We start from the raw sequence: 23,932 nt of genomic DNA on the forward strand, positions 1-23,932 counted from the left end.
ACCCAGAACAGCCCCTGCTGTTCCACCCCAACATTTGGTGAACAACTTGTTCGCCAGTTGGTAGGCACTCAGTTCCAGGCCCCGTGCCAAGCTCTTTATCAGTCGCGAAGCATTCATCTTATTTACTGCTCACAGGATCCTTCTGCTAGCCCCAAATTACAGACTGGGAAAGTAAGGCCTGAACATCTGGGACGCAAACACAGTCTGCTTCACTGAGCCTCTACTATAAGTCTTCTGGGGGGGCTCCCAGGGGAATGGCTGGTCTAGCCCGAGGGAACCTCAGTGTTCTTGGCACATGGTAGGCATCTGTCTTTGTTGGGCAGTTGCATCAGAAGGGTTGAGGACAGCTGGGAACACATCCTGCCTCTAGTGAACCTCGTGATTCTGTCGTCTGCCTGCCCCTCACCCAGCCTAAGCCCTCTGAACCAGGAGCCCGAGCTGCACTTACTGCTCCCCACTGCCCCCTGGATGGCCTGGACCAAGCAGCAGCTCCCAGAGCAGTGGCTCAGCAAACACGACTTGACTCGAGGCCAAGGCTCTTGAGGGCTGAGCAGTGTCCCCATGCACACTCCTGAAACACTTTGTCCCTTTGCTGTTCAGAAGGCATCATTTTGAGGAAGGCAGTGGCCGGTTTTTCAGAGCCAGCGAGTGGCCCTGCCAGCTGCTGAGCAGGGCAAGCTGAGAAGGGTGGCGTGCAGGTGTTGTTCTCTCTTTTTGTTTTTGTTTTTTTTGTGTGTGTTTTTTTGAGATGGAGTCTCACTCTATCTCCCAGGCTGGAATGAGTGCAGTGGCATGATCTCGGCTCACTGCAACCTCTGCCTCCTGGGTTCAAGCGATTCTCCTGCCTCAGCCTCCCAAGTAGCTGGGACTACAGGCACGTGCTACCATGCCCAGCTAGTTTTTTGTATTTTTAGTAGAGACGGGGTTTCACTGTGTTAGCCAGGATGGTCTTGATCTACTGACCTCATGATCCACCCGCCTCGGACTCCCAAAGTGCTGGGATTACAGGTGTGAGCCACCGCACCTGGCCTGCGGGTGGTGTTCTGACCTCGGCTCCACTGTGGCAGCCCGACTTGAGATGCCAAGTATCTTGGGCCTGAGGGTGGGTAACAAGAAGCATCTCTCTCCTCATCCCCTTCCTCCTACTAAGATACCCCATGTCTCCTACCTTCCTCTGAGCTGCCAACAGATGCGTTAATTCCCTTCCATAATCCTCTCAGGACCTAGAGGGTTTCAGATCGGTGCTGGGAGGGGCCCAGATAGTTCTCCCCACCACTTCTTCCACCTTTGGAATGCCCATCACCTGGGGAAGGGAGGTGCCGCACATCCCCCAGACCAACGCTGCATCCCTTTCTATCCAGACTGAGGCCTAGAGAGAGGCAGGCGTTCCTCAGAGTCACAGGGAATGGCGGCGCCTGGACTGGGACTCAGTCCAGCTGCTTGGCCTGACCCTCTCAGAGCATAGCTTCCCGGCACCTGGTAAGCGGTCGTGGGGGGTGGTTTCCAGAAAGAAACCCAGAGGGAGCAGATAAAATCCTTGGAGATGGGAAAGGGCAAATCCTGGATTAGTTGTGGAGGTGGGGAGATCAGCCTGGAGGTCACAGGCTGATCTGGCTGTGTCTGGGGGAGGAGAGCTGGGTGGTGGGACCGGGTTTTCTCCGGGTAGGGAAGAGTTAAGTCCTCCCAGGCTCCTAAACTTTGTCCTGCCCACCCGGAGGGAGGCCGCACCTAGAAGCTGCCCAGTGCCCTGGCGTCTCCATGGCCTGCCTGAGCCCCTCACAGCTCCAGAAGGTAGGAGCCTGCAAGTGGGGACCGGGAGGGTCATGGCGGGTGGGGGAGTTCCTGCCGGACCTTCAGTAGTCCCGGTGCCCAACGCACCCTGTGCCCCATTTTACCGAGGAGGAAAGTGAAGCCCAGAGGAGCGAGTTCCCAACCACAACCCCTCCTGACGTCTTCACACACAGCCCGGGGTGTCTAGATCACAGGCCCCTGGGTGGGGTGGGTGGGGACGTGTGTGTTTAACCGAAAACGAGAGTAAACCCTCGGAACCCACTAGTTCGGCCCTGAGCAGGCGTCAGCAACGTTGCGGGGCGCAGCGCCCAGGAGGGGGCGGGGCCTTCGAGGGACCCAGGAGGGCCCATGTTCGTCCAATCACAAAAGGCTACCTCGTGGGAATTAGTGTGGCACAGCCTTTTAAAAAATCACTCGCTGGGCACGGTGGCTCACGCCTGTAATCCCAGCACTTTGGGAGGCCGAGGCCGGTGGATCCCCTGAGGTCGGGAGTTCAAGACCAGCCTGACCAACATGGAGAAACCCCGTCTCTACTAAAAATACAAAATTAGCCGGGGTGGTGGCGCGTGCCTGTAATCCCAGCTGCTCGGGAGGCTGAGGCAGGAGAATCGCTTGAACCCGGGAGGCAGAGGTTGCGGAGAGCTGAGATCACGCCATGGCACTCCAGCCTGGGCAAAAAAAAGCAAAACTCGGTCTCAAAAAATAATAATAATAATCACTCATACACTCTTTCACTGAGACTTAATATTTTCGTATACATCTCTAGAATCTTTGCTTCAAAGTCTGTTATAACAGCTACCACGAATCAAGTGCTGGACAAGTTTTTTTGGGGGGGGGTGGGCACACCCCCATGCCCAGCTCTGGTTTTTTTTTTTTTTTTTTTTTGAGATGGAGTTTTGCTCTTTTTGCCCAGGCTGGAGTGTAATGGCGCAATCTCAGCTCATCACAACCTCTGCCTCCCAGATTCAGACGATTCTCCTGCATTAGCCTCCCAAAGCTGGGATTACAGGCATGTGCCACCACATCCTGCTAATTTTGTATTTTTACTACAGATGGGATTTCACCATGTTGGCCAGGCTGGTCTTGAACTCCTGACCTCAAGTGATCCACCTGCCTCAGCCTCCCAAAGTGCTGGGATTACAGGCATGAGTCACCGTGCCCAGTCCTATTTTTATTTTTGTAGAGATGGGGTCTCACTTTGTTGCCCAGGCTGGTCCTGAACTCCTGAGCTAAAGCGATCCTCCTGCCTTGGCCTTCCAAAGTCCTGGGACAACAAGGCGTGAGCCACCGTGCCCAGCCTGCCAGGTTCAATAAAGGAGGCTGTACTGCTATGCCCATTTGGTAGCCTGAGGGCCAGAGAAAGGAGGGTACTTACTTGGTCAAGTTCTCACAATGGCCAGATAATAATTTATAGCCAGTCTTTGAGAGGAAATATGTTTCTACATGATTTTTATCAGCTGTATTGTGTTCCAGATAGATAAACTATACTTTGCTAAACTAATCCCTTTGCACCTGAGCATTTAGATTACTCCCCACTTAGTGCTGTCATTAAACAAAACTCAGCAAATATCCCCATATGTATATGTACATCTTTGATACCCTATTGCATAATCTTCCTAAAACAATTCCTAGCTGTGGCTCATGTCTGTAATCCCAGTCCACTTTGTGATGCCAAGGTGGGAGGATCACTTGTGCCCAGGAGTTCAAGACCAGCTTGGGCAATATAGCAAGACCCCTTCTCTAAAAAAAAAAAAAAAAAAAAAAAATTGACCAGGCGCGGTGGCTCACGCCTGTAATCCCAGCACTTTGGGAGGCCTAGGCAGGTGAATCACCTGAGGTCAGGAGTTGGAGACCAGCCTGGCCAACATGGCGGAACCCTATCTTTACTGAAAATACAAAAATTTAGCCGGGCATGGTGGTACATGCATGTAATCCCAGCTACTCGGAAGGCTGAGGCTGGAGAATCACTTGAACTTGGGAGGCAGAGCTTGCAGTGAGCCGAGATCATGCTGCTGCACTCCAGCGTGGTCAACAGAGCAAGACTGTGTCTCAAAAATGAAATAAAATACATAAAATAAAATTAGCCAGGCGTTGTGGTATGCACATGTAGTCCCAGCTACTCGGGAGACTGAGGTGGGGGATTGCTTGAGCCCAGAAGTTCAAGGCTGCAATGAGCTATGAGCTATGATCACATCACTGCTCTCCAGCCTGGGTGACAGAGAGAGACCCTGTCTCTAAAAAAAAAAACAAAACAAAACAAAAGAAAAGGGCTGGGCATGGTAGCTCATGCCTGTAATCCCAGCATTTTGGGAGTCCGAGTTGGGTGGATCACCTGAGGTCAGGAGTTTGAGACCAGACCAGCCTGACCAACATGGTGAAACCCCGTCTCTACTAAAAATACAAAAATTAGCCAGGGGTGGTGGTGCATGCCTATAATCTCAACTACTCAGGAGGCTGAGGCAGGAGAATCGCTTAACCCTGAGAGGTGGAGGTTGTAATGAGCTGAGATCATGCCATTGCATTCCAGCCTGGGCAACAAGAGTGAGACTCTGTCTCAAAAAAAAAAAAAAAAAAAAAAAAAGAAAAGAAAGGAAAAAAAGAATTCCTAGCAGTGTATTTGTGTATTTACTGGATCAAGGGTATGCTGCACAGGTTGCTGTGGTTGGCCCAATTCCCAAGGAGGCACTTTTCAGCTTGATACTGATGTGATTAATTCGTAACACGCAGAGCTGAGTGGTCATGAATGGTGCGTGGAAGCCAGAACTGGGATCCCATGGTAGGGAAAGAGGTGTCCTTAACTGGAAACTAGCCTCTTTGTGGGTTTGTGCAGTAGGTGACTTTCTTTTCTTTTCCTTATTTCTTTTTCTTTTTTTTTTTTTTTTTTTTTTTTTTTGTTTTTTTTTTTTTTGAGATGAAGTCTTGCTTGGTCTTCCAGGCTAGAGCGCAGTGGCGTGATCTCAGCTCACTACAACCTCTGCTTGCTGGGTTCAAATGATTCTCCTGTCTCAGCCTCCCAAGTAGCTGGGATTACATGCGCCCACCACCGCACCTGGCTAATTTTTGTATTTTCAGTAGAGACAGGGTTTCACCATGCTGGCCAGGCTGGTCTCCGACTCCTGACCTCAAGCGATCCACCTACCTTGGCCTCCCAAACTATTGGGATTATAGGCGTGAGCCACCGTGCCCTGCAGTAGGTGACTTTCAGTGTCCCTGTTGGGGCTAAAACTTGGTAACGCTCTGCAGGCAAATGGGCAGATATTCGTTCTCTCCTTATCTCTCTCAAGAGCCTCAGAATAACAGGACCGGAGGCAAATCAGAAGAAGCCATCTGCTTCCCCTGCATGGCTACCACTGCACTCAAGATAGAACCCAGCTCCCAGCCTGGCCCAGCCCCTGCCACCCTCCTGCCTCCTCTTCCACCCCTCCCCTCACTCTGCCCTATCCATTCCCAATTCCTTATGTTCCTCCCAAATTCAAGGGCTTCTCCTCTTCTCCTCTTCTCCTCTCTTTTCTTTTCTTTTCTCTTTTTTTTGAGATGGAGTTTCACTCTTGTTGCCCAGGCTGGAATGCAATGGCATGATCTTGGCTCACTGCAACCTCCACCTCCTGGGTTCAAGCTATTCTCCTGCCTCAGCCTCCTGAGGAGCTGGGATTACAGGCACATGCCATCACACCTGGCCAAGTTTTTGTATTTTTTAGCAGAGATGGGGTTTCACCATGTTGGTCAGGCTGGTCTGGAACTCCCGACCTCAGGTGATCCGCCTGCCTTGGCCTCCCAAAGTGCTGGGATTACAGGCATGAGCCACCGTGCCCAGCCTCCTTCTTCTTTCTTTCTTTCTTTTTTTTTTTTTTTTGAGGCGGAGTCTCGCTCTGTCGCCCGGACTGGAGTGCAATGGCCAGATCTCAGCTCACTGCAAGCTCCGCCTCCCAGGTTTACGCCATTCTCCTGCCTCAGCCTCCCAAGTAGCTGGGACTACAGGCGCCCGCCACCTCGCCCGGCTAGTTTTTTTGTATTTTTAGTAGAGACGGGGTTTCACCGTGTTAGCCAGGATGGTCTCGATCTCCTGACCTCGTGATCCGCCCGTCTCGGCCTCCCAAAGTGCTGGGATTACAGGCTTGAGCCACCGCGCCCGGCCTCTTTTTTTTTTTTTGAGATGGAGTCTCATCGGTTGCTCAGGTTGGAGTGCAGTGGTGTGATCTCGGCTCACTGCAACCTCTGCCTCCTGGGTTCAAGTGATTCTCCTGCCTCAGCCTCCCAAGTAGCTGGGACTACGGGCACGCACCACCATGCCCAGCTGATTTTTGTATTTTTAGTAGAGATGAGGTTTCACCATGTTGGCCAGGATGGTCTCGAACTCCTGACCTCAAGTTATTGCCCACCTCAGCCTCCCAAAATGCTGGGATTACAGGATGAGTCACTGCACCCGGCCTAACTACTTTTTCTTTCATTCAAGCAGCCAATATTGATTGCTCTTTGCTGTGTGCCAGACTCCATGCCTGGGGCTAGGGACAGGGCAGCAAACAGGATACCTGGTCCCACCTTCACACAGCTACAGGGTTGAGGGAAGGGTCAGACAGGAGCATTTGTAGACTGGGGAAGCCCGAGTCTCAATCCTGCCTGCAGTTCCAACAGGATGGATTCCTGGTGCTGGAAGGATTCTTGTCTGCAGAAGAGTGTGTGGCCATGCAACAGAGGATTGGCGAGATAGTGGCTGAAATGGATGTTCCTCTCCACTGCCGCACAGAATTCTCCACCCAGGAAGAGGAGCAGCTTCGAGCCCAGGTACGTGTCTGAGGCACATGAGGATGGGATGTGGCCTTTGAGGGAGGGATTGGTCCCCGGCCAGAGCAGCAGCGTGGAAGGGAGAATCCGAAGGCGCCAGGGTGTCAGGCAAGCCCCTTACACACCTTTCCCTCACTTCTCACTGGGAAGTTATGTTATCAAGTAGGCTTTATAGTCCTTTTTTTTTCTTTTCCTTTTTTCTTTTTTTTTAAAACAGAGTCTCACTCTGTTGTCCAGGCTGGAGTTCAGTGGCACGATCTCAGCTCACTGCAACCTCCACCTCCTGGGTTCAAGTGATTCTCCTGCCTCAGCCTCCTGAGTAGCTGGGATTACAGGCATGTGCCACCAGGCCTGGCTAATTTTTGTATTTTTGCTAGAGACAGGGTTTCATCATGTTGGTCAGGCTGGTCTCGAACTTCCGACCTCAGGTGATCCACCCACCTCGGTCTCCCAAAGCACTGAGATTACAGGCTATTATCCCATTAGACAGGTGGAGAAAATGAGGTTCAGATCACTTGCCCCAAGACACACAGTTAGTAGTGGACAGAGTCAGGATTTCAACCCAGATCTGTCTGATACCAAGTCCCTGCTGTTCCCAGCTTAGGTTTACTTCCTGTTCTCCGGTCACCGAAGGCCACTTTGTGGCCAGCCACCTGGAATGAGCCCAGTGGTCTGGATGACCCCCACCTATGTAACTGTTATCCCCCATGAGACTAGGAACTCAGATTTTCTCCCCCCAATGACCAAATAGGTCACATGATAGGGCCCAGTACAGTTTGCAATGGGGCAAATTGAAGACTCTGGGGTCTCCCACACGGTTCTCTTGACCCTTCCTACTTGGAATTTATTATGAGCCTGCTTGGGCCTGGGCCAGGCCAGATCCTGGCACTCACGCTGAGTAGCACCTGCCATCTGGTGGGCATAAGCACAACTACAACAGCCGGAAGCCATCCCAGGGAATGGGGAGAATGGGGTCTTGAGAAGGAGAAAGAACCGGTTAAGGAATGACAGTTTCGGCCGGGCGCGGTGGCTCAAGCCTGTAATCCCAGCACCTTGGGAGGCCGAGACGGGCGGATCACGAGGTCAGGAGATCGAGACCATCCTGGCTAATATGGTGAAACCCCGTCTCTACTAAAAAATACAAAAAACTAGCCGGGCGACGAGGCGGGCGCCTGTAGTCCCAGCTACTGGGGAGGCTGAGACAGGAGAATGGCGTGAACCCGGGAGGCGGAGCTTGCAGTGAGCTGAGAGCCGGCCACAGCACTCCAGCCTGGGTGGCAGAGCAAGACTCCGTCTCAAAAAAAAAAAAGGAATGACAGTTTCCTCCAAAAAGCTGGTCTCATTGCTGTACAGCTGCCTTCCATTTGGGGGGATACTGGGGGAAGCAGAGACAGGTCCTGCAGCCGGAGACAGGCAGGTCACTCAAGGGTTCCTAGTAGTAAGAAGGGCCAAATCCTGTGCCCTCCAAACTGCCTTCAGAGGCTAACGGGTTATGGGTTGGGAAGAACATGAGAATAAAGCTGATATATTGGCTGGGCGCAGTGACTCACACCTGTAATCCCAGCGCTTTGGCTGGGAGGCTGAGGCGGGCGGATCACCTGAGGTCAGGAGTTTGAAACCAGCCTGGGCAACATGGTGAAACCCTGTTTCTACTAAAAACATAAAAATTAGCCGGGCCTAGTGGTGAGTGCCTGTAATCCCAGCTACTTGGGAGGAGAATCGCTTGAACCCAGGAAGCAGAGGTTGCAGTGGGCTGAGATCATGTCACTGCACTCCAACCTGGGCAACAGAGCAAGACTCCTGTCTCAAAAAAAAAAAAAAAAAAAAGCTGATATATCTTGGTTTAAAATATGTGCAAAGAAAAGAGATTGGGATGGTGCCCAGCACTCAGTAACATCCTCAATATTCACTCTTGATACTGTGAGGAAAAAAAAGATCAGTGGGCGTCCTGTCTCATTCTCTTGGGTTACCTCCAGCTTTCCTTGTCTGAGCTATTTTACAACACTGTAAGTTGGATAAAACTGATAATAATGCACATGATACTTGTCCAAGTAGGGGGGTCAGTGCTACTCTGTTCCAGTCACGTTACCGTGAACTGGGTCCTGGGGAATGCAATTATTGCCCTGAGGATAGAACAGTTGGGCAGCTGGGTTTGGTGGCTCATGCCTGTAATCCCAGCACTTTGGGAGGCCAAGGAGGGAGGATTGCATGAGCCGAGGAGTTCGAAACTAGCCTGATCAACAAAGTGAGACCTCTGTCTCTACAAAAAAGTTTTTAAAAATTAGCTGGGCATGGTGGTATATGCCTGTGGTCCCAGCTACATGGGAGGCTGAGGCAGAAGGATCATTTGGGGTCAGGAGGTTGAGGCTGCAATGAGCTATGATCATGCCACTGCACTCCAGTCTGGGTGGGTGATAGAGACCCTGTCCCTGTCTCAGAAAAAAAAAAAAAAAAAAAAAAAAAAAAACAGTTTGCGGCTATCTCTAAATTAATTTCAAGGGCCGGGAATGGTGGCTTACACCTGTAATCCCAGCACTTTGGGAGGCTGAGACAGGCAGATTGCTGGAGGTCAAGAGTTTGAGACTAGCCTAGGGAACATGATGAAACCCGGTCTCTACCAAAAATACAAAAATTAACTGGGCGTCGTGGTAGGCGCCAGTGGTCCCAGCTACTTGGATGGCTGAGGCAGGAGAATCGCCTGAACCCTGGAGGGAGAGGTTACAGTGAGCTGAGATCACGCCATTCACTCCAGCCTGGGTGACAGAGCAAGATTCTATCTAAAAAAAAAAAAAAAAAAAAAATTGTTTCAGCATTCCTTAGTATCTACATACATGTGTGTGTGATTCTTGGAATTCTCCTTTGAACCAATTGTAACATCTTACTGGTTCCCTTGTGAAATAACGAATTCAGTAAAATCATTGAGATATGCTTAGCATCATTACCTTTAATATTTTTGCTGTCCAGGCATGGTGGCTCAAGCCTATAATCCCAGCACTTTGCGAGGCCAAGCCAGCAGGCAAATCGCTTGAGCTCGGGAGTTTGAGACCCACCTGGGCAACATGGTGAAACCCTGTCTCTACAAAAAATACAAAAAAAAAAAAAAAAAAAAAAGCTGGGCACAGTGGCTCACGCCTGTAATCCCAGCACTTTGGGAGGCCGAGGTGGGTGGATCACTTGAGGTCAGGAGTTTGAGACCAGGCTGGCCAGCATGGTGAAACCCCATCTCTACCAAAAATATAAAAAACTAGCCAGGTGTGGTGGTGCATGCCTGTGGTCCTAGCTACTCAGGAGGCTGGGGCAGGAGACTCACTTGAACCCAGGAGGCGTAAGTTGCAGTGAGCCGAGATCGTGCCACTGCACTTCAGCCTGGGGTGACAGAGTGAGACTCCGTTTAAAAAAAAAAAAATTAGTCATGGCCCGGCATGGTAGCTCATACCTGTAATCCCAGCACTTTGGGAGGCCACGGCAGGCAGATTACTTGAGCCCAGGAGTTCAACACCAACCTGAGCAACATGGCGAAACCCCATCCCTACCAAAAATGCAAGAAAATTAGTTGAAAGCGGTGGTGCGCGCCTGTAATCTCAGCTACTTGGGAGGCTGAGACAGGAGGATCACTTGAACCCAGGAGATGGAGGTTGAGGTGAGCCGAGATTGTGCCACTGGACTCCAGCCTGGGTGACAGAGTGAAACCCTGTCTCAAAAAACAAACAAACAAAAAAAATTAGGCATGGTGGTGTGAACCTGTAGTTCTAGCTACTTGGGAGGCTGATGTAGAAGCATCACCTGAACTCAGGAAGTCAAAGCTACAGTGAACCGTGATCTCAATGCACGACTGCACTCCAGCCTGGACAATAGAACAAGACCCTGTCTCTCTCTAAAAAAAAAAAAAAAAAAAAGCCTGGCGCAGTGGCTCACGCCTGTAATCCCAGCACTTTGGGAGGCCGAGGTGGGCGGATCACCTGAGGTCGGGAGTTCAAGACCAGCCTGACCAACATGGACGTTGCAGTGAGCCAAGATCGCGCTAATGCATTCCAGCCTGGGCAATTAAGAGTGAACCTCTGTCTCAAAAACAAACAAACAAACAAACAAAGCACCTTGGCTGGGCACAGTGGCTCACACCTGTAATCCCAGCACTGTGGGAGGCCGAGGTAGGCAGATCACGAGGTCAGGAGATTGAGATCATCCTGGCTAACACAGTGAAACCCCATCTCTACTAAACAAATACAAAAAATTGGCCGGGCGCGGTGGCTCAAGCCCGTAATCCCAGCACTTTGGGAGGCCGAGACGGGCGGATCACGAGGTCAGGAGATCGAGACCATCCTGGCTAACATGGTGAAACCCCGTCTCTACTAAAAACTACAAAAAACTAGCCGGGCGAGGTGGCGGCGCCTGTAGTCCCAGCTACTTGGGAGGCTGAGGCAGGAGAATGGCGTGAACCCGGGAGGGGGAGCTTGCAGTGAGCCGAGATCATGCCACTGCCCTCCAGCCTGGGCAACATAGTGAGACTCCGTCTCAAAAAAAAAAATACAAAAAATTAGCTGGGCATAGTGGCGGCTGCCTGTAGTCCCTGCTACTCCAGAGGCTGAGGCAAGAGAATGGCGTGAATCCGGGAGGCAGAGCTTGCAGTGAGCCGAGATCGCGCAACAGCACTCCAGCCTGGGCAACAGAGCGAGACTCTGTCTCAAAAAAGAAAAAAAAAAGGCACCTCAATTTCCTCTTCTATAAAATTGGGATTATAGCAGACCCTACCTCTTTGAAAACCCAAAGCTCAGTGAGATAACATACGTACAGGCATGTCTCGGAGATATTTCAGGTTTGGTTCCAGACCACTGCAATGGAGCCAGAATTTTTTTGTTTTGTTTGTTGTGAAATGGATTCTCACTCCTGTCATGCGGGCTGGAGTGCAGTGGCATGATCTCGGCTCACTGCAACCTCCACCTCCCGAATTCAGGCAATTCTTCTTCCTCAGCCTTCCAAGTAGCTGGGATTACAGGCGTTTGCCCACACGCCCTGCTAATTTTTGTATTTTTAGTAGAGATGTGGTTTTGTCATGTTGGCCAGGCTGGTCTCGAACTCCTGACCTCAGGTGATCCACCCGCCTTGGCCTCCCAAAGTGCTGGGATTACAAGCCTGAGCCACGGCACCCAGCCTAGAGCCAGGATTTAAACCCAAGGATTTCAGCTCCAGAATCTGTGTCCTAACTGCTATAAGATTCAGCCTCTGGCTGAAGCCTTCAAGAATTGAGGAGGTCAGTTTTTTCCCTCCCTCCCTTCCTTCCTTTTTTTTTTTTAGACGGAGTCTCACTCTGTCGCCCAGGCTGGAGTGCAGTGGCCAGATCTCAGCTCACTGCAAGTTCCGCCTCCTGGGTTTATGCCATTCTCCTGCCTCAGCCTCCCGAGTAGTTGGGACTACAGACGCCAGCCACCTCACCTGGCTAGTTTTTTGTATTTTTTTTTTTTTTTTTTTTTGAGACGGAGTCTTGCTCTGCCACCCAGGCTGGAGTGCAGTGGCCGGATCTCAGCTCACTGCAAGCTCCGCCTCCCGGGTTTACGCCATTCTCCTGCCTCAGCCTCCCAAGTAGCTGGGACTACAGGCGCCCGCCTCGTCGCCCGGCTAGTTTTTTGTATTTTTTAGTAGAGACAGGGTTTCACCGTATTAGCCAGGATGGTCTCGATCTCCTGACCTCGTGATCCGCCCGTCTCGGCCTCCCAAAGTGCTGGGATTACAGGCTTGAGCCACCGCGCCCGGCCTGTATTTTTTTTAGTAGAGACGGGGTTTCACCATGTTAGCCAGGATGGTCTCTATCTCCTGACCTCGTGATCCGTCCGTCTCAGCCTCCCAAAGTGCTGGGATTACAGGCTTGAGCCACCGTGCCTGGCCTATTTTATTTTTTTTATTATTATTTTTTTTTGAGACGAGTCTCGCTCTGTTGCCTAGGCTGGAGTGCAGTGGCACAATCTCGGCTCACTGCAAGCTCTCCCTCCCTGGTTCACGCCATTCTCCTGCCTCCACTTCCTGAGTAGCTGGGACTACAGGCGCCCGCCACCACGCCCAGCGAATATTTTGTATTTTTTAGTAGAGATGGGGTTTCACCCTGTTAGCCAGGATGGTCTCAATCTTCTGACCTCGTGATCTGCCCGCGTTGGCCTCCCAAAGTGCTGGGATTATAGGCGTGAGTCACCGCGCCCGGCCTATTATTATTATTATTTACTTTTTTTTTTAATTAATTAATTAATTTATTTTTTTGAGACAGAGTCTTGCTCTTTCGCCCGGGCTGGAGTGCAGTGGCCGGATCTCAGCTCACTGCAATCTCTGCCTCCCGGGTTTTAGCCATTCTCCTGCCTCAGCCTCCCGAGTAGCTGGGACTACAGGCGCCCGCCACCTCGCCCGGCTATTATTTACTTTTAAAAATGTTTTTGACACGGAGTCTCACGCTGTCACCTGGGCTGGAGTGCAATGGTGCGATTTCAGCTCACTGCAACCTCCACCTCCCGGGTTCAAGCGATTCTCCTGCCTCAGCCTCCCGAGTAGCTGGGATTACAGGTGCCTGCCACCACACCTGGCTAATTTTTTGTATTTTTATTTTTATTTTTTCCTGAGACGGAATTTTGTTCTCGTTGCCCAGGGTGGAGTGCAATGGTGCGATCTCGGCTCACCACAACTTCCGCCTTCCAGGTTCAAGCGATTCTCCTACTTCAGCCTCCCAAGTAGCTGGGATTACAGGCATGCACCACCATGCCTGGCTAATTTTGTATTTTTAGTAGATACGGGGTTTCTCCACGTAGGTCAGGCTGGTCTTGAACTCCTGACCTCAGATGATCCGCCCGCCTCAGCCTCCCAAAGTGCTGGGATTACAGGGGTGAGCCACCACACCTGGTCAGTTGTATTATTATTACCTTTTTTTTTTTTTGAGACAGAGTCTTGTTCTGTTGCCCAAGCTGGAGTGCAGTGGCCCGATCTCGGTTCACTGCAAGCTCTGCCTCCGAGGTTCACGCCATTCTGCTGCCTCAGCCTGCTGAGTAGCTGGGACTACAGGCGCCCGCCACTGTGCCCGGCTAATTTTTTGTATTTTTTTAGTAGAGACGATGTTTCATCTGTGTTAGCCAGGATGGTCTCGATCTCCTGACCTCGTGATCCGTCCACCTCGGCCTCCCAAAGTGCTGGGATTACAGGTGTGAGCCACTGAGCCACTGAGCCCAGCCTTCTGTTTTTTTCAAGATAGAGTCTCACTCTGTCGCCCAGGCTGGAGTGCCGTAGTGCAATCTCGGCTCACTGCAACCTCTGCCTCCCAGGTTCAAGCAATTCTCCTGCCTCAGCCTCCTGAGTACCTGGGACTACAGGTGCTCACCACACCCAGCTAATTTTCATATTTTTAGTAGAGACTAAGTTTCACCATGTTGGCCAGGCTGGTCTCGAACTCCTGGCCTCAAGTGATCTGCCGCCTAAGCCTCTCAAAGTGCTGGGATTACAGGTGTGAGTCCTTAAGCCCGGCCATTATTATTCCTTTTTTACAGATGAGAAAATCAAGTCTTGGTGACATAAAACCAGGGGCCCAAGGCTACCAGGGAACCAGCCCTGTACCACTCTAGCATCCATGTTCTGTTTTTGTTTTTTTTTTTTTGTTTTTTTTTTTTTTGAGACGGAGTCTCGCTCTGTCACCCAGGCTGGAGTGCTGTGGCCGGATCTCAGCTCACTGCAAGCTCCGCCTCCCGGGTTCACGCCATTCTCCTGTCTCAGCCTCCCGGGTAGCTGGGACTACAGGCGCCGCCACGTCGCCCGGCTAGTTTTTTGTAGTTTTTAGTAGAGACGGGGTTTCACCGTGTTAGCCAGGATGGTCTCGATCTCCTGAGCTCGTGATCCGCCCGTCTCGGCCTCCCAAAGTGCTGGGATTACAGGCTTGAGCCACCGCGCCCGGCCTGCATCCATGTTCTGAATCACAGTATAGGGAGGTTCCCAAGAAATTCCGTGTTTGCATCTTTGGGGTATGCTTTCAGGCATTTGAAGTTCCGGCTCACCGTCTGTGCCGTAGTGGACAAGTTTGAGAAGCCCCCAGGTGGTCTGTAACCCTGTGGCGGTAGGAAGTTTCTGAATCCACCTCCCTCCTTTGCCAGGCCCAGCTCTGACCCTGGGATGCTATCTGAGTCCTCTGATGTCCCCTTTCCACAGGGCAGCACAGACTATTTCTTGAGCAGTGGTGACAAGATTCGATTCTTCTTTGAGAAAGGCGTTTTTGACGAGAAAGGTTTGGAGCTGGGGCCCTAGAGCTGGGCAGGAGCCATGGTGAGGGTAGGCTGGACTCGGGGATCTGCTCCCAGGGATGGAAGAGTGCTGAGGCCAGCTGCCCATGGAAGGCTAGACACCAGTTCTCTGCCTTTATCTGTTCTTTGTGCCACAGGAAATTTCCTGGTCCCTCCGGAGAAATCCGTCAACAAAATTGGCCACGGTGAGCAGGGGCTTGGGGGTGCAGGAAAGAAGATGGGGGAACTGGCCGGGAGTGGTGGCTGACACTTGTAATCCTAACACATACTTTGAGAAGTCAAGGCAGGTGGATCACTTGAGGTCAGGAATTCAAGACCAGCCTGGCCAACATAGAAAAAATTAGGTGACTGTAGTGGCGCACACCTGTAGTCCCAGCTACTCAGGAGGCTGAGGCAGGAGAATCGTTTGAACCGGGGAGGCGGATGTTGCAGTGAGCCAAGGTCGTGCCATTGCACTCCAGCTTGACTGGGTGACAGAGACAGTGAGACCCTGTTCAAAAAAAAAAAGAATGGGGAAACTGAAGCCTGAAGAATTTAGGAGCCTTAATGAAAGCCCATAGTGGCTGGGCTTAGTGGCTCACGTCTGTAATCCCAGCACTTTGGGAGGCCAAGGTGGGCGGATAACCTGAGGTCAGGAGTTCAAAACCAGCCTGACCAACATGGAGAAACCCCATCTCTACTAAAAATACAAAATTAGCCGAACATAGTGGCACATGCCTCTAATCCCAGCTACTCGGGAGGCTGAGGCGGGAAAATGGCTTGAACCTGGGAGGTGGAGGTTGCAGTGAGCCGATATCGCACTGTTGCACTCTAGCCTGGGCAACAAGAGTAAAACTCTGTCTCAAAAAAAAAAAAAAAAAAGAAAAAAGAAAAAAAGAAAGCCCATAGTAAGTTCGTGGTCGGGTAAATGGCATTTGTGGCTGCAGGCTCCCCTCTGGTCTTCGGCCCCTCTGCTAATCATGACACTGCTGCCACAGCACTGGGGATAGGGGGTCACCTGATTCCCCCCAACAGATGGGCATGTGCAGGCTCTTCCACTCTCTACTGCCTGGCCTGGGGGAGCTCCTGGGTCCAGTGCTCCCTGGAGCCACCCTAAGGGGCATCTGACCTGCTGACAGGGTCTCTATTCTGACACCCCAAAGTCAAGTAAGAAAACCCTCATTTTTTTTCTTTAGGATCATACATTATAATTTGTGTTGTAGACTGCTTATTTATTTTGTAAAATAAAATTGAGATGAGGTCTCGTTATGTTGCCTAGGCTGGTCTTCAACTACTGGGCTCAAGTGATCCTCCTGCCTTGGCCTCCCAAAATGCTGGGATTATAGGCATAAGCTACTGCACTTGGCCTGGAAAGCTTATTGTTAAACCTGAAGTTATATCATGGTAGGCTTGTAGACAAATTGTGGTAAAATACATGTAAGATTTACCATACCATGATAACTGCTTTAAAGTATGTGACTCGGTCCAGCATGGTGGCTCATGTCTGTAATCCCAGCACTTTGGGAGGCCAAGGCAGGTGGATCACAAGGTCAGGAGTTTGAGACCAGCCTGGCCAATATGGTGAAACCCCATCTCTACTAAAAATACAATAATTAGCTGGGAATGGTGGCGCACGCCTGTAGTCCCAGCTGCTCAGGAGGCAGAGGCAGGAGAATTGCTTGAATCCAGGAGGTGAGGGTTGCAGTGAGCTGAGATTGTACCACTGCACTCCAACCTGGGTGACAGAGTGAGACTCCATCTCAAAAAAAAAAAAAAAAAACAGTACGTAGCTCAGTGGCGTTAAATGCATTCAATCTTATGTTTATGACAATGAGGGACTATCCCATGCCAGGCCCTGGGCTGTCCCTGCACATTCATTAGCCCATCGAGTCCCACAGTAGCCCTGCCTCCCAGGTGCTTCTAATCCTCATTTGACAGAAGAGGAAACTGAGGCTCACAGGAGAGAAATGGTTACCCGAGGTCACACAGACCAAATGGTGGCACCGAGATTGCTGCACATGATTGGCGCCAAGGAGCCCTTAGCCATCTGTGAGGGGTGGGGATTCGGGGCTGGACTGAGCTTCCCAGATGGCCAGAAGGTCAAGAATAAGGGCATGGGTGGCATAGGGCCTGGGTGGGGGGAAGGCTCCCGTGGAGCCCATTACTCGGTTGTAAACAGGCAGAAGGGTTAATGCATACAAAATAGGTGAGAATGTCAAAGTGAGCCTGAGTGTGGGTGCCCAGAGCTGGGTGTGGAGGGACACATGGGCCCGAGATGGCGCTGACAGCCTCCTTCTGTCCCGCAGCTCTGCACGCCCACGACCCTGTCTTTAAGAGCATCACGCACTCCCCCAAGGTGCAGGTGAGCAGAGGTGGGGGTGAGGGCCAGGAGGCTGGGCCATGGGTGGCAGGCTGGCAGCATGACCTTTGCCCCCCTCCAGACCTTGGCCAGAAGTCTGGGCCTCCAGATGCCCGTGGTGGTGCAGAGCATGTACATCTTTAAGGTAAGCTCCTTGTCCTGGCCTCAGTTTACCATCTGTAAAATGGGCAGACTGCTCATACCAAGCCCTTCCGTACAATGGGCCAAAAGTTGCTGGAATTATTCTGTTGGTGGGAGAACATGGAAAATCGGTCTCCTCTGGCTAAAGCACCTGGAACTTAGTTGATGCTGTTAAAATTTGGTGGTAGGGGCTGGGCGTGGTGGCTCATGCCTGTAATCCCAGCACTTTGGGAGGCTGAAGCGGGCAGATCACTTGAAGTCAGGAGTTCGAGATTAGCCTGGCCAACATGGAGAAACCCATCTCTATTAAAAACAAAAATTAGCCAGCCATGGTGGCACACACCTGTAGTCCCAGCTACTCGGGAGGCTGAGGCAGGAGAATTGCTTGAACCCAGGAGGTGGAGGTTACAGTGAGTGGAGACCACGCCAATGCACTCCAGCCTGGGTGACACAGCAAGGCTCCATCTCAAAAAAAAAAAAAAAAAAAAAAAATTTGACTGGGCACGGTGGCTCACGCCTGTAATCCCAGCTCTCAGGGAGGCAGAGGTGGGAGGACAGCTTGAGCCCAGGAGTTCGAGACCTGCCTGGGCAATATAGTGAGACCCCGTTCTCCACAAAAAGGAAGAAAAAAAAAGACAAAAAAAAATTTTGATGGTAGGAGGGAGGGTCATCCCTAGGCCTCCCTTGACCTCCCTCCTCCCTTCTTTGGCAATTGAAATGCTGTGCTCCCAGCTTTCAAGGCCCAGCTCAGTGCCACCTCCTTTAAGAAGCCTTCCAGAACACCTGAGAAAAGAAGGACCTGTCTGACTCTGGGGCTGGAAGGCTCAACTGCTGGCCTGCATCCTAGCCTCTCCCTCCAGTCCTTGCCCTGCTCTGCTTTGTGATCTTGTTAGGCATGTGTGTGCTTGCACATGCTAGGAGCTCGTTGGGCAGGGGGGGTTTCTCTTTGCATCCCTCCTGGGGCTGGCACACGGTAGCTGCTCAGCAGCTGGGTGTTGAGGTAGCTGGGTGAGAGAGAGGAAAATGCCTGTGGCCAGGGCAGCAGCATCCTGTGACTCTCAGAGCAAGCCCAGCTCCTCTCTGCTCTCCTCTGTCCTCACCAGGCTTTTCCTCTCTCTTGCAGCAACCTCACTTTGGCGGTGAAGGTGAGCTGAGAGCTGTGGGCCCCTGAAAAGGCCATGGGTGGGACATCTAAGACCGCACTGGTTCTCAGATCTTTAGAAGGTGGGAAAGCGCTTGCTCCTGTCTGCTGTAGGAGCCTGGGACGGAGAGGAGGAGCCGCCTTCCATTCCTTCCTCTGAAAGCGGATTGGGAAGGAAATCTTGTGTCTTTGGCATAGTGGGTCCTGAACCTGCCACCAACCCCAGCTAGTTAAAAATACAGATTTCCTAGGCCAGGCGTGGTGGCTCATGCCTGTAATCCCAGCACTTTGGGAGGCAGAGGTGGGCGGATCACCTGAGGTCAGGAATTCGAGACCAGCCTGGCCAACATGTTGAAACCCTATCTCTACTAAAAATAGAAAAATTAGATGGGTGTAGTAGCGCACACCTGTAGTCCTAGCTACTCAGGAGGCTGAGGCAGGAGAATCGCTTGAACCCAGAGGCGGAGGTTGCAGTGAGCCAAGATCACACCACTGCACTCCAGCCTGGGGGACAGAGTGAGACTCTGTCTCAAAAACAAACAAACAAAAACACCAAACCAAAACAAACAAACAAAAAAAACAGATTCCTGGGCCCTAGTCACTGAGATCTTGAGCCAGTAGGGCTGCATGGGCCTGGGAATCCATTTGTTTTTTTTTGAGACAGATTTTCATTCTTGTCACCCAAGCTAGAATGCAATGGCACAATCTCAGCTCACTACAACCTCTGCCTCTCCGGTTCAAGTGATTCTCCTGCCTCAACCTCCCGAGTAGCTGGGATTACAGGTGTCCACCACCACGCCCAGCTAATTTTTTGTATTTTTAGTAGAGACAGGGTTCCACCATGTTGACCAGACTGGTCTCGAACTCCTGACCTCAGGTGATCCACCTGCCTCAGCCTCCCAAAGTGCTAGGATTACAGGGATGAACCACCACGCCCAGCCCTGGAATCTGTTTCTAACAAGTTTCCTGGAGGAGGACTCCAGGAAAATTGCTGATCTAGTTCCACACCCTACCCCATGCAGTCACCCTTTACAGCCTCCCTGGTAGGTGATTATCCACTTCTGTTCAAATACCTCTGGTGATAGGGAGCTCACCCCCTCTCAGGAAGCCCTTTCCTTCCTTGCATGAGCCCAAGTTGGCCTCCTTGTGACCACCCCCTTCTTCCACCATTCAGCCTGTATGCAGTTCCCCAAAGGGATGACCATCCCCACCCTTAGCCTTCTCTGCCTGAGTCCAGCTCTCCCAGTTCCTTCCACCATTCCTCTCCCAAATGTTTCAAAGCCCCTTCCATTTCAAACGTTCCTTTGAAGGTCTGTCTTAAAGTTTGGTGTTCAGAAAACACGCAGTTGCCCGGGAAGGAAGGAGGTGAGACAGGAGCCTGTTTATTCTGTTGTTGAGGAGCACGTTCCTTTGTTTGGTGGTTCTGCATCCTAACTGTGCCCCAGCATCGTGGCGGGAGGTTTTTAAAAATGTGGATGCTGGCCAGGAGCAGTGGTTCACGCCTGTAATCCCAGCACTTTGGGAGGCCGAGGGGGGAGATCACCTAAGGTCAGGAGTTCAAGACCAGCCTGGCCAACATGGTGCAACCCTATCTCTACTAAAAATATGAAAATTAGCCGGGCGTGGTGGTGCATGCCTGTAATCCCAGCTACTCGGGAGGCTGAGGCAGGAGAATCGCTTGAATACGGGAGGTGGAGGTTGCAGTGAGCCAAGATCGCACCACTGCACTCCAGCCTGGGCGACAGAGCCAGACTCCGTCTCAAAAAAATAATAATAATAAAGAAATGTGGATGCCTAATCACAGCATCTCCCCGCTTTGCACCCAACTTCCCAATCTTTTTTTTTTTTAAGAGGGAGTCTCGCTCTGTCACCCAGACTGGAGTGTAGTGGCACAATCTCGGCTCACTGCAAGTTCTGCCTCCCGAGTTCAAGCAATTCTCCTGTCCCAGCCTCCCAAGTAGCTGGGATTACAGGTGCCCGCCACCACACCTGGCTAATTTTTGTATTTTTAGTAGAGACAGGGTTTCACCATGTTGGCCAGGCTGGTCTTAAACTGCTGACCTCAGGTGATCCAACCGCCTCGGCCTCCCAAAGTGCTGAGATTATAGGTGTGAGCCACCGCACCAAGCTCCAGCTTCTCAAACTTATGCCACTGGGTGAACCATCTGGTGGCTGGGGGCCACTCGTCCCCGGTTAAGAAGGGTGGCTTGAGTTATCTCACTGGAATTAAACAGTAGCGCTACTTTATATCAAGCAGTTACATGGTTGGGCCCTAAGCACTTTTCATACATCATCTCATAGAATCCTCCAGCATCCTGTGAGGTAGGTTGTTGTTGGAGCCACTTTACAGTTTAGGAAGTTGAAGCTTTGAGAGGTGAAATCACGTTGCCTTAGAGTCCTGGGCCAGTAAGTGATGAGATTCTGACCAATTGTGGGAAGGCTGGCCCTGAAGAGCACCCAGAGGACTGAGGAGTGGGTAATGAGGCCAAGGTGAGGTGGGACCAGGCAAAAGGATGGGCTTCTCACTCCCCGTGGGCCTGCTGTAGTCTCCCCTCATCAGGACGCCTCCTTCCTGTACACGGAGCCCCTGGGCCGGGTGCTGGGCATATGGATTGCAGTGGAGGACGCCACGCTGGAGAACGGCTGTCTCTGGTTCATCCCTGGCTCCCACACCAGTGAGGAACCCTGTCTCTTCTGCCCACTTGGGACTCCCCACCCCCTAGGGAGAGGGACCCCGAGAAAGGAGGAGTTTAAGGCTCTCCATCTTGGCCTGCAGGTGGCGTGTCAAGAAGGATGGTCCGGGGCCCTGTTGGCTCAGTGCCTGGCACCAGCTTCCTCGGGTCAGAGCCAGCCCGGGATAACAGCCTCTTTGTGCCCACCCCAGTGCAGAGAGGTAGGCAGATGCAGAGGGCAGAGAGGCAGGGGGCTGAGTCCATCAGTCTGTGCCTGCTCGACTACCCAGCATCCAAGAGGTTGCCCTCGGGGTCATCTGAGGGCAGTGACGTCACAGAAGGAGGAGGGCTGGATGGGGGCTGGAAGTCAGGAAGCAGCATGTTTTCCTGCAAGCTGACCCAGATCACGCTAGAATCCACACTCGGCTACTTATAGGCTGTTTCTCTGGGCAAATGACTGACTCCCTGAGCCTGAATTTCCCCAAACGTGAAGTGGGAAATCAGTGAGATGATAAATACGTGGATACAGACTCTGCCTAGTGCATGGCCACTGCTCAACCAATGTAGGCTGTTGGGCGGGTCCTTTCTCTCATGAAAAGGGAAAACCAATGTGTAACTCAGCATCACCAGAGAGGTCCCAGTGGACTGGCACAGTGCAGAGGGCTTCTGCCTGATCCTGCAAAGACCTCGGGAGGGCAGGCCCTTCCTAAGGCTTGCCAAGGCCGCAGTCCACAGCAGAGGGGACTCGATCCCAGAGGAACTCGCAATCTCAACAGCTTAGCTTCCGACCCTGTGGGAGGCTGCAGGTGCCTGAGCTTTCAGGGAAGGGAATGGGGATGGATGGGGGCCACAAAACCGCTGGAGGGAGGAGGGCCCGTGTCCCTTCCTGCCCTGGGGAGGGGGGATGTGGGGCTGGTGGGTTCCTGACCTGCTTGTGTCTCTACCAGGGACCCTGGTCCTCATCCATGGAGAAGTGGTGCATAAGAGCAAGCAGAACCTCTCTGACCACTCGCGCCAGGCCTACACTTTCCACCTCATGGAGGCCTCTGGTACCACCTGGAGCCCAGAGAACTGGTAGGTGACAGAGTGGGTGTGTGCGCCCGACAGTCCCCTGGAGGCTGGGAGCAGTGACCCTGCACCTCAAGGTTATCTCCTCTATCTTCTGCAGGCTCCAGCCAACAGCTGAACTGCCCTTTCCCCCACTGTACACCTAAAGGCTTTCAACAGGCAGGAGCCCTGACCCCTCCCGGGTGAAGCTGTGGGCTGCAAACACCAGCATCTTGCTCAGCCTCTTGGTTGCAACAGGGAGGTCTTGTCTCCCCTCCTGGGCTTTCCTCCTGCCCTGTGGGCAGCAGCCTGGGCTGGGTAAGGAGCTTCCCTAAGATCTTCATCTCTCTGCCTCCCTACTGCCCCACCATAGCCTTGAGGAGGCTTCTCAGCCACCAAAGGGTTCTGGCCCCTTCTCACTCTCCTCTCCTCTCAGATGGAACTTTGGTTATTATGGTGTTAGTTATCGAATAAAAATGACTTCAGAACGCAGCTTCCCCACTGAGCCTTCTTTTCCAAGCAGCATTGCTTTCCAGACAAGAAAACTGCTTCCCAGGCCGGGTGCAGTGGCTCACGCCTGTAATCCCAGCACTTTGGGAGGCCGAGGCGGGCGGATCACCTGAGGTCGAGAGTTTGAGATCAGTTTGACCAACATAGAGAAACCCTGTCTCTACTAAAAATACAAAAAATTAGCCAGGCATGGTGGCGCATGCCTATAATCCTAGCTACTCGGGAGGCTGAGGCAGGAGAATAGCTTGAACCTGGAAGGCGGAGGTTGCGGTGAGCCGAGATCACGCCACAGCACTCCAGCCTGGGCAACAAGAGCAAAACTCCATTTCAAAAAAAAAAAAAAAAACTGCTTTCCAGACAAGATGCTAAAATGCATCCCAGGTACCCCAGCCCTGTTTGGCGTGGCTTGCATGATTTTAATAAGTAACATTTAGTGGGCACTCACTGTATGCCCCGCTCTGTGCTGAGACCTTCACAGGCTTTATCTCATAGAATCCTCACTAGAAGAGGTAAGTGCCATTATCATCTGTACTTACAGAAGAAGACGCTGAGCTAAGGAGAGGGTAAATGACCTGCCCAAGTCACAGCTGCTCGGTTGTTCAGCAGGCTCAGTCTCATGCAGAGCCCGTGCTCCTAACCTTGACACTGCCTCATCTTCCCTTCTTGGGGAGCAGAGATGCCCAGAGCTAGGAATCCAGGTTTTGGTCCTGGCTCCGTGAACAACTTGCTCCCTGGTCTCAGGCCAGGGCCTTTCCTTCCTCTGGGCTTGTTTCCTCCCATGTCCAGTAAGGGGGCCAGTCTAGGGCTTGCAGGGGCCCTTCCTGTTTGGGCATGCTTGGCAGGCACTCAGACCTGCAGAACAACTACCAAATCTAAAACCTCCTCAGCTGAGGTTTGGCCCAGAGGCTACAAACTGGGGACCACAGGCTGATTCCAGCCCACAGATGCACTTTTTCTAGGCCTCAGCACTTTTTCCTTTTTTTTTTTTTTTTGAGAGAGTCTCGCTCTGTCACCCAGGCTGCAGTGCAGTGGCGTGATCTCAACTCACTGCAATCTCTGCCTCCCGGGTTCAAGCAATTCTCTGCCTCAGTGTCCTGAGTAGCTGGGATGACAGGCGCCCGCCACCACACCTGGCTAATTTTTGTATTTTTAGTAGAGACAGGGTTTCACCATCTTGGCCAGGCTGGTCTTCAACTTCTGACCTAGTAGTGATCCACCCGCCTCGGCCTCCCAAAGTGCTGGGGATTACAGG

General features: G+C 51.9%; 1 protein-coding gene across 6 annotated transcripts; it reads left to right on the plus strand.

Annotated features, from left to right (window-relative positions):
* The first annotated feature begins 1,034 nt into the window (after positions 1–1,034).
* PHYHD1 (phytanoyl-CoA dioxygenase domain containing 1) lies at positions 1,035–22,665 on the plus strand. 6 transcript variants are annotated; one of them, XM_030919091.1, is made up of 14 exons: positions 1,035–1,479; positions 1,718–1,791; positions 6,415–6,573; positions 14,740–14,815; positions 14,969–15,016; positions 17,117–17,172; positions 17,252–17,314; positions 18,434–18,455; positions 19,329–19,494; positions 19,762–19,816; positions 20,998–21,126; positions 21,228–21,344; positions 22,071–22,197; positions 22,292–22,665. In XM_030919091.1, exons 2-14 carry the CDS (start codon positions 1,759–1,761, stop codon positions 22,375–22,377), a joined length of 1,137 nt encoding a protein of 378 aa, XP_030774951.1. In that variant the 5' UTR covers positions 1,035–1,479; positions 1,718–1,758; the 3' UTR covers positions 22,378–22,665. The 6 variants fall into 6 exon arrangements, 5 of the variants coding, with proteins under 5 accessions (XP_030774951.1, XP_030774952.1, XP_030774953.1 ...); XM_030919092.1 differs by having other exon boundaries at positions 1,722–1,791; XM_030919093.1 differs by lacking the exon at positions 1,035–1,479 and having other exon boundaries at positions 1,583–1,791; positions 14,685–14,815.
* The last annotated feature ends 1,267 nt before the right edge of the window (positions 22,666–23,932 follow it).

Source organism: Rhinopithecus roxellana, chromosome 16 (genome assembly GCF_007565055.1).
Source record: "Rhinopithecus roxellana isolate Shanxi Qingling chromosome 16, ASM756505v1, whole genome shotgun sequence".
Taxonomy (NCBI): domain Eukaryota; kingdom Metazoa; phylum Chordata; class Mammalia; order Primates; family Cercopithecidae; genus Rhinopithecus; species Rhinopithecus roxellana.

Bases quoted from the DNA above. Each gene is read 5' to 3' on its own strand.
- PHYHD1 (XM_030919091.1), top strand. From the start codon at position 1,759: ATGGCCTGCCTGAGCCCCTCACAGCTCCAGAAG. The intron at 21,345-22,070 runs GTAGGCAGATGC...TGTCTCTACCAG, and splicing joins GCCCACCCCAGTGCAGAGAG to GGACCCTGGTCCTCATCCAT. The intron at 22,198-22,291 runs GTAGGTGACAGA...TATCTTCTGCAG, and splicing joins ACCTGGAGCCCAGAGAACTG to GCTCCAGCCAACAGCTGAAC.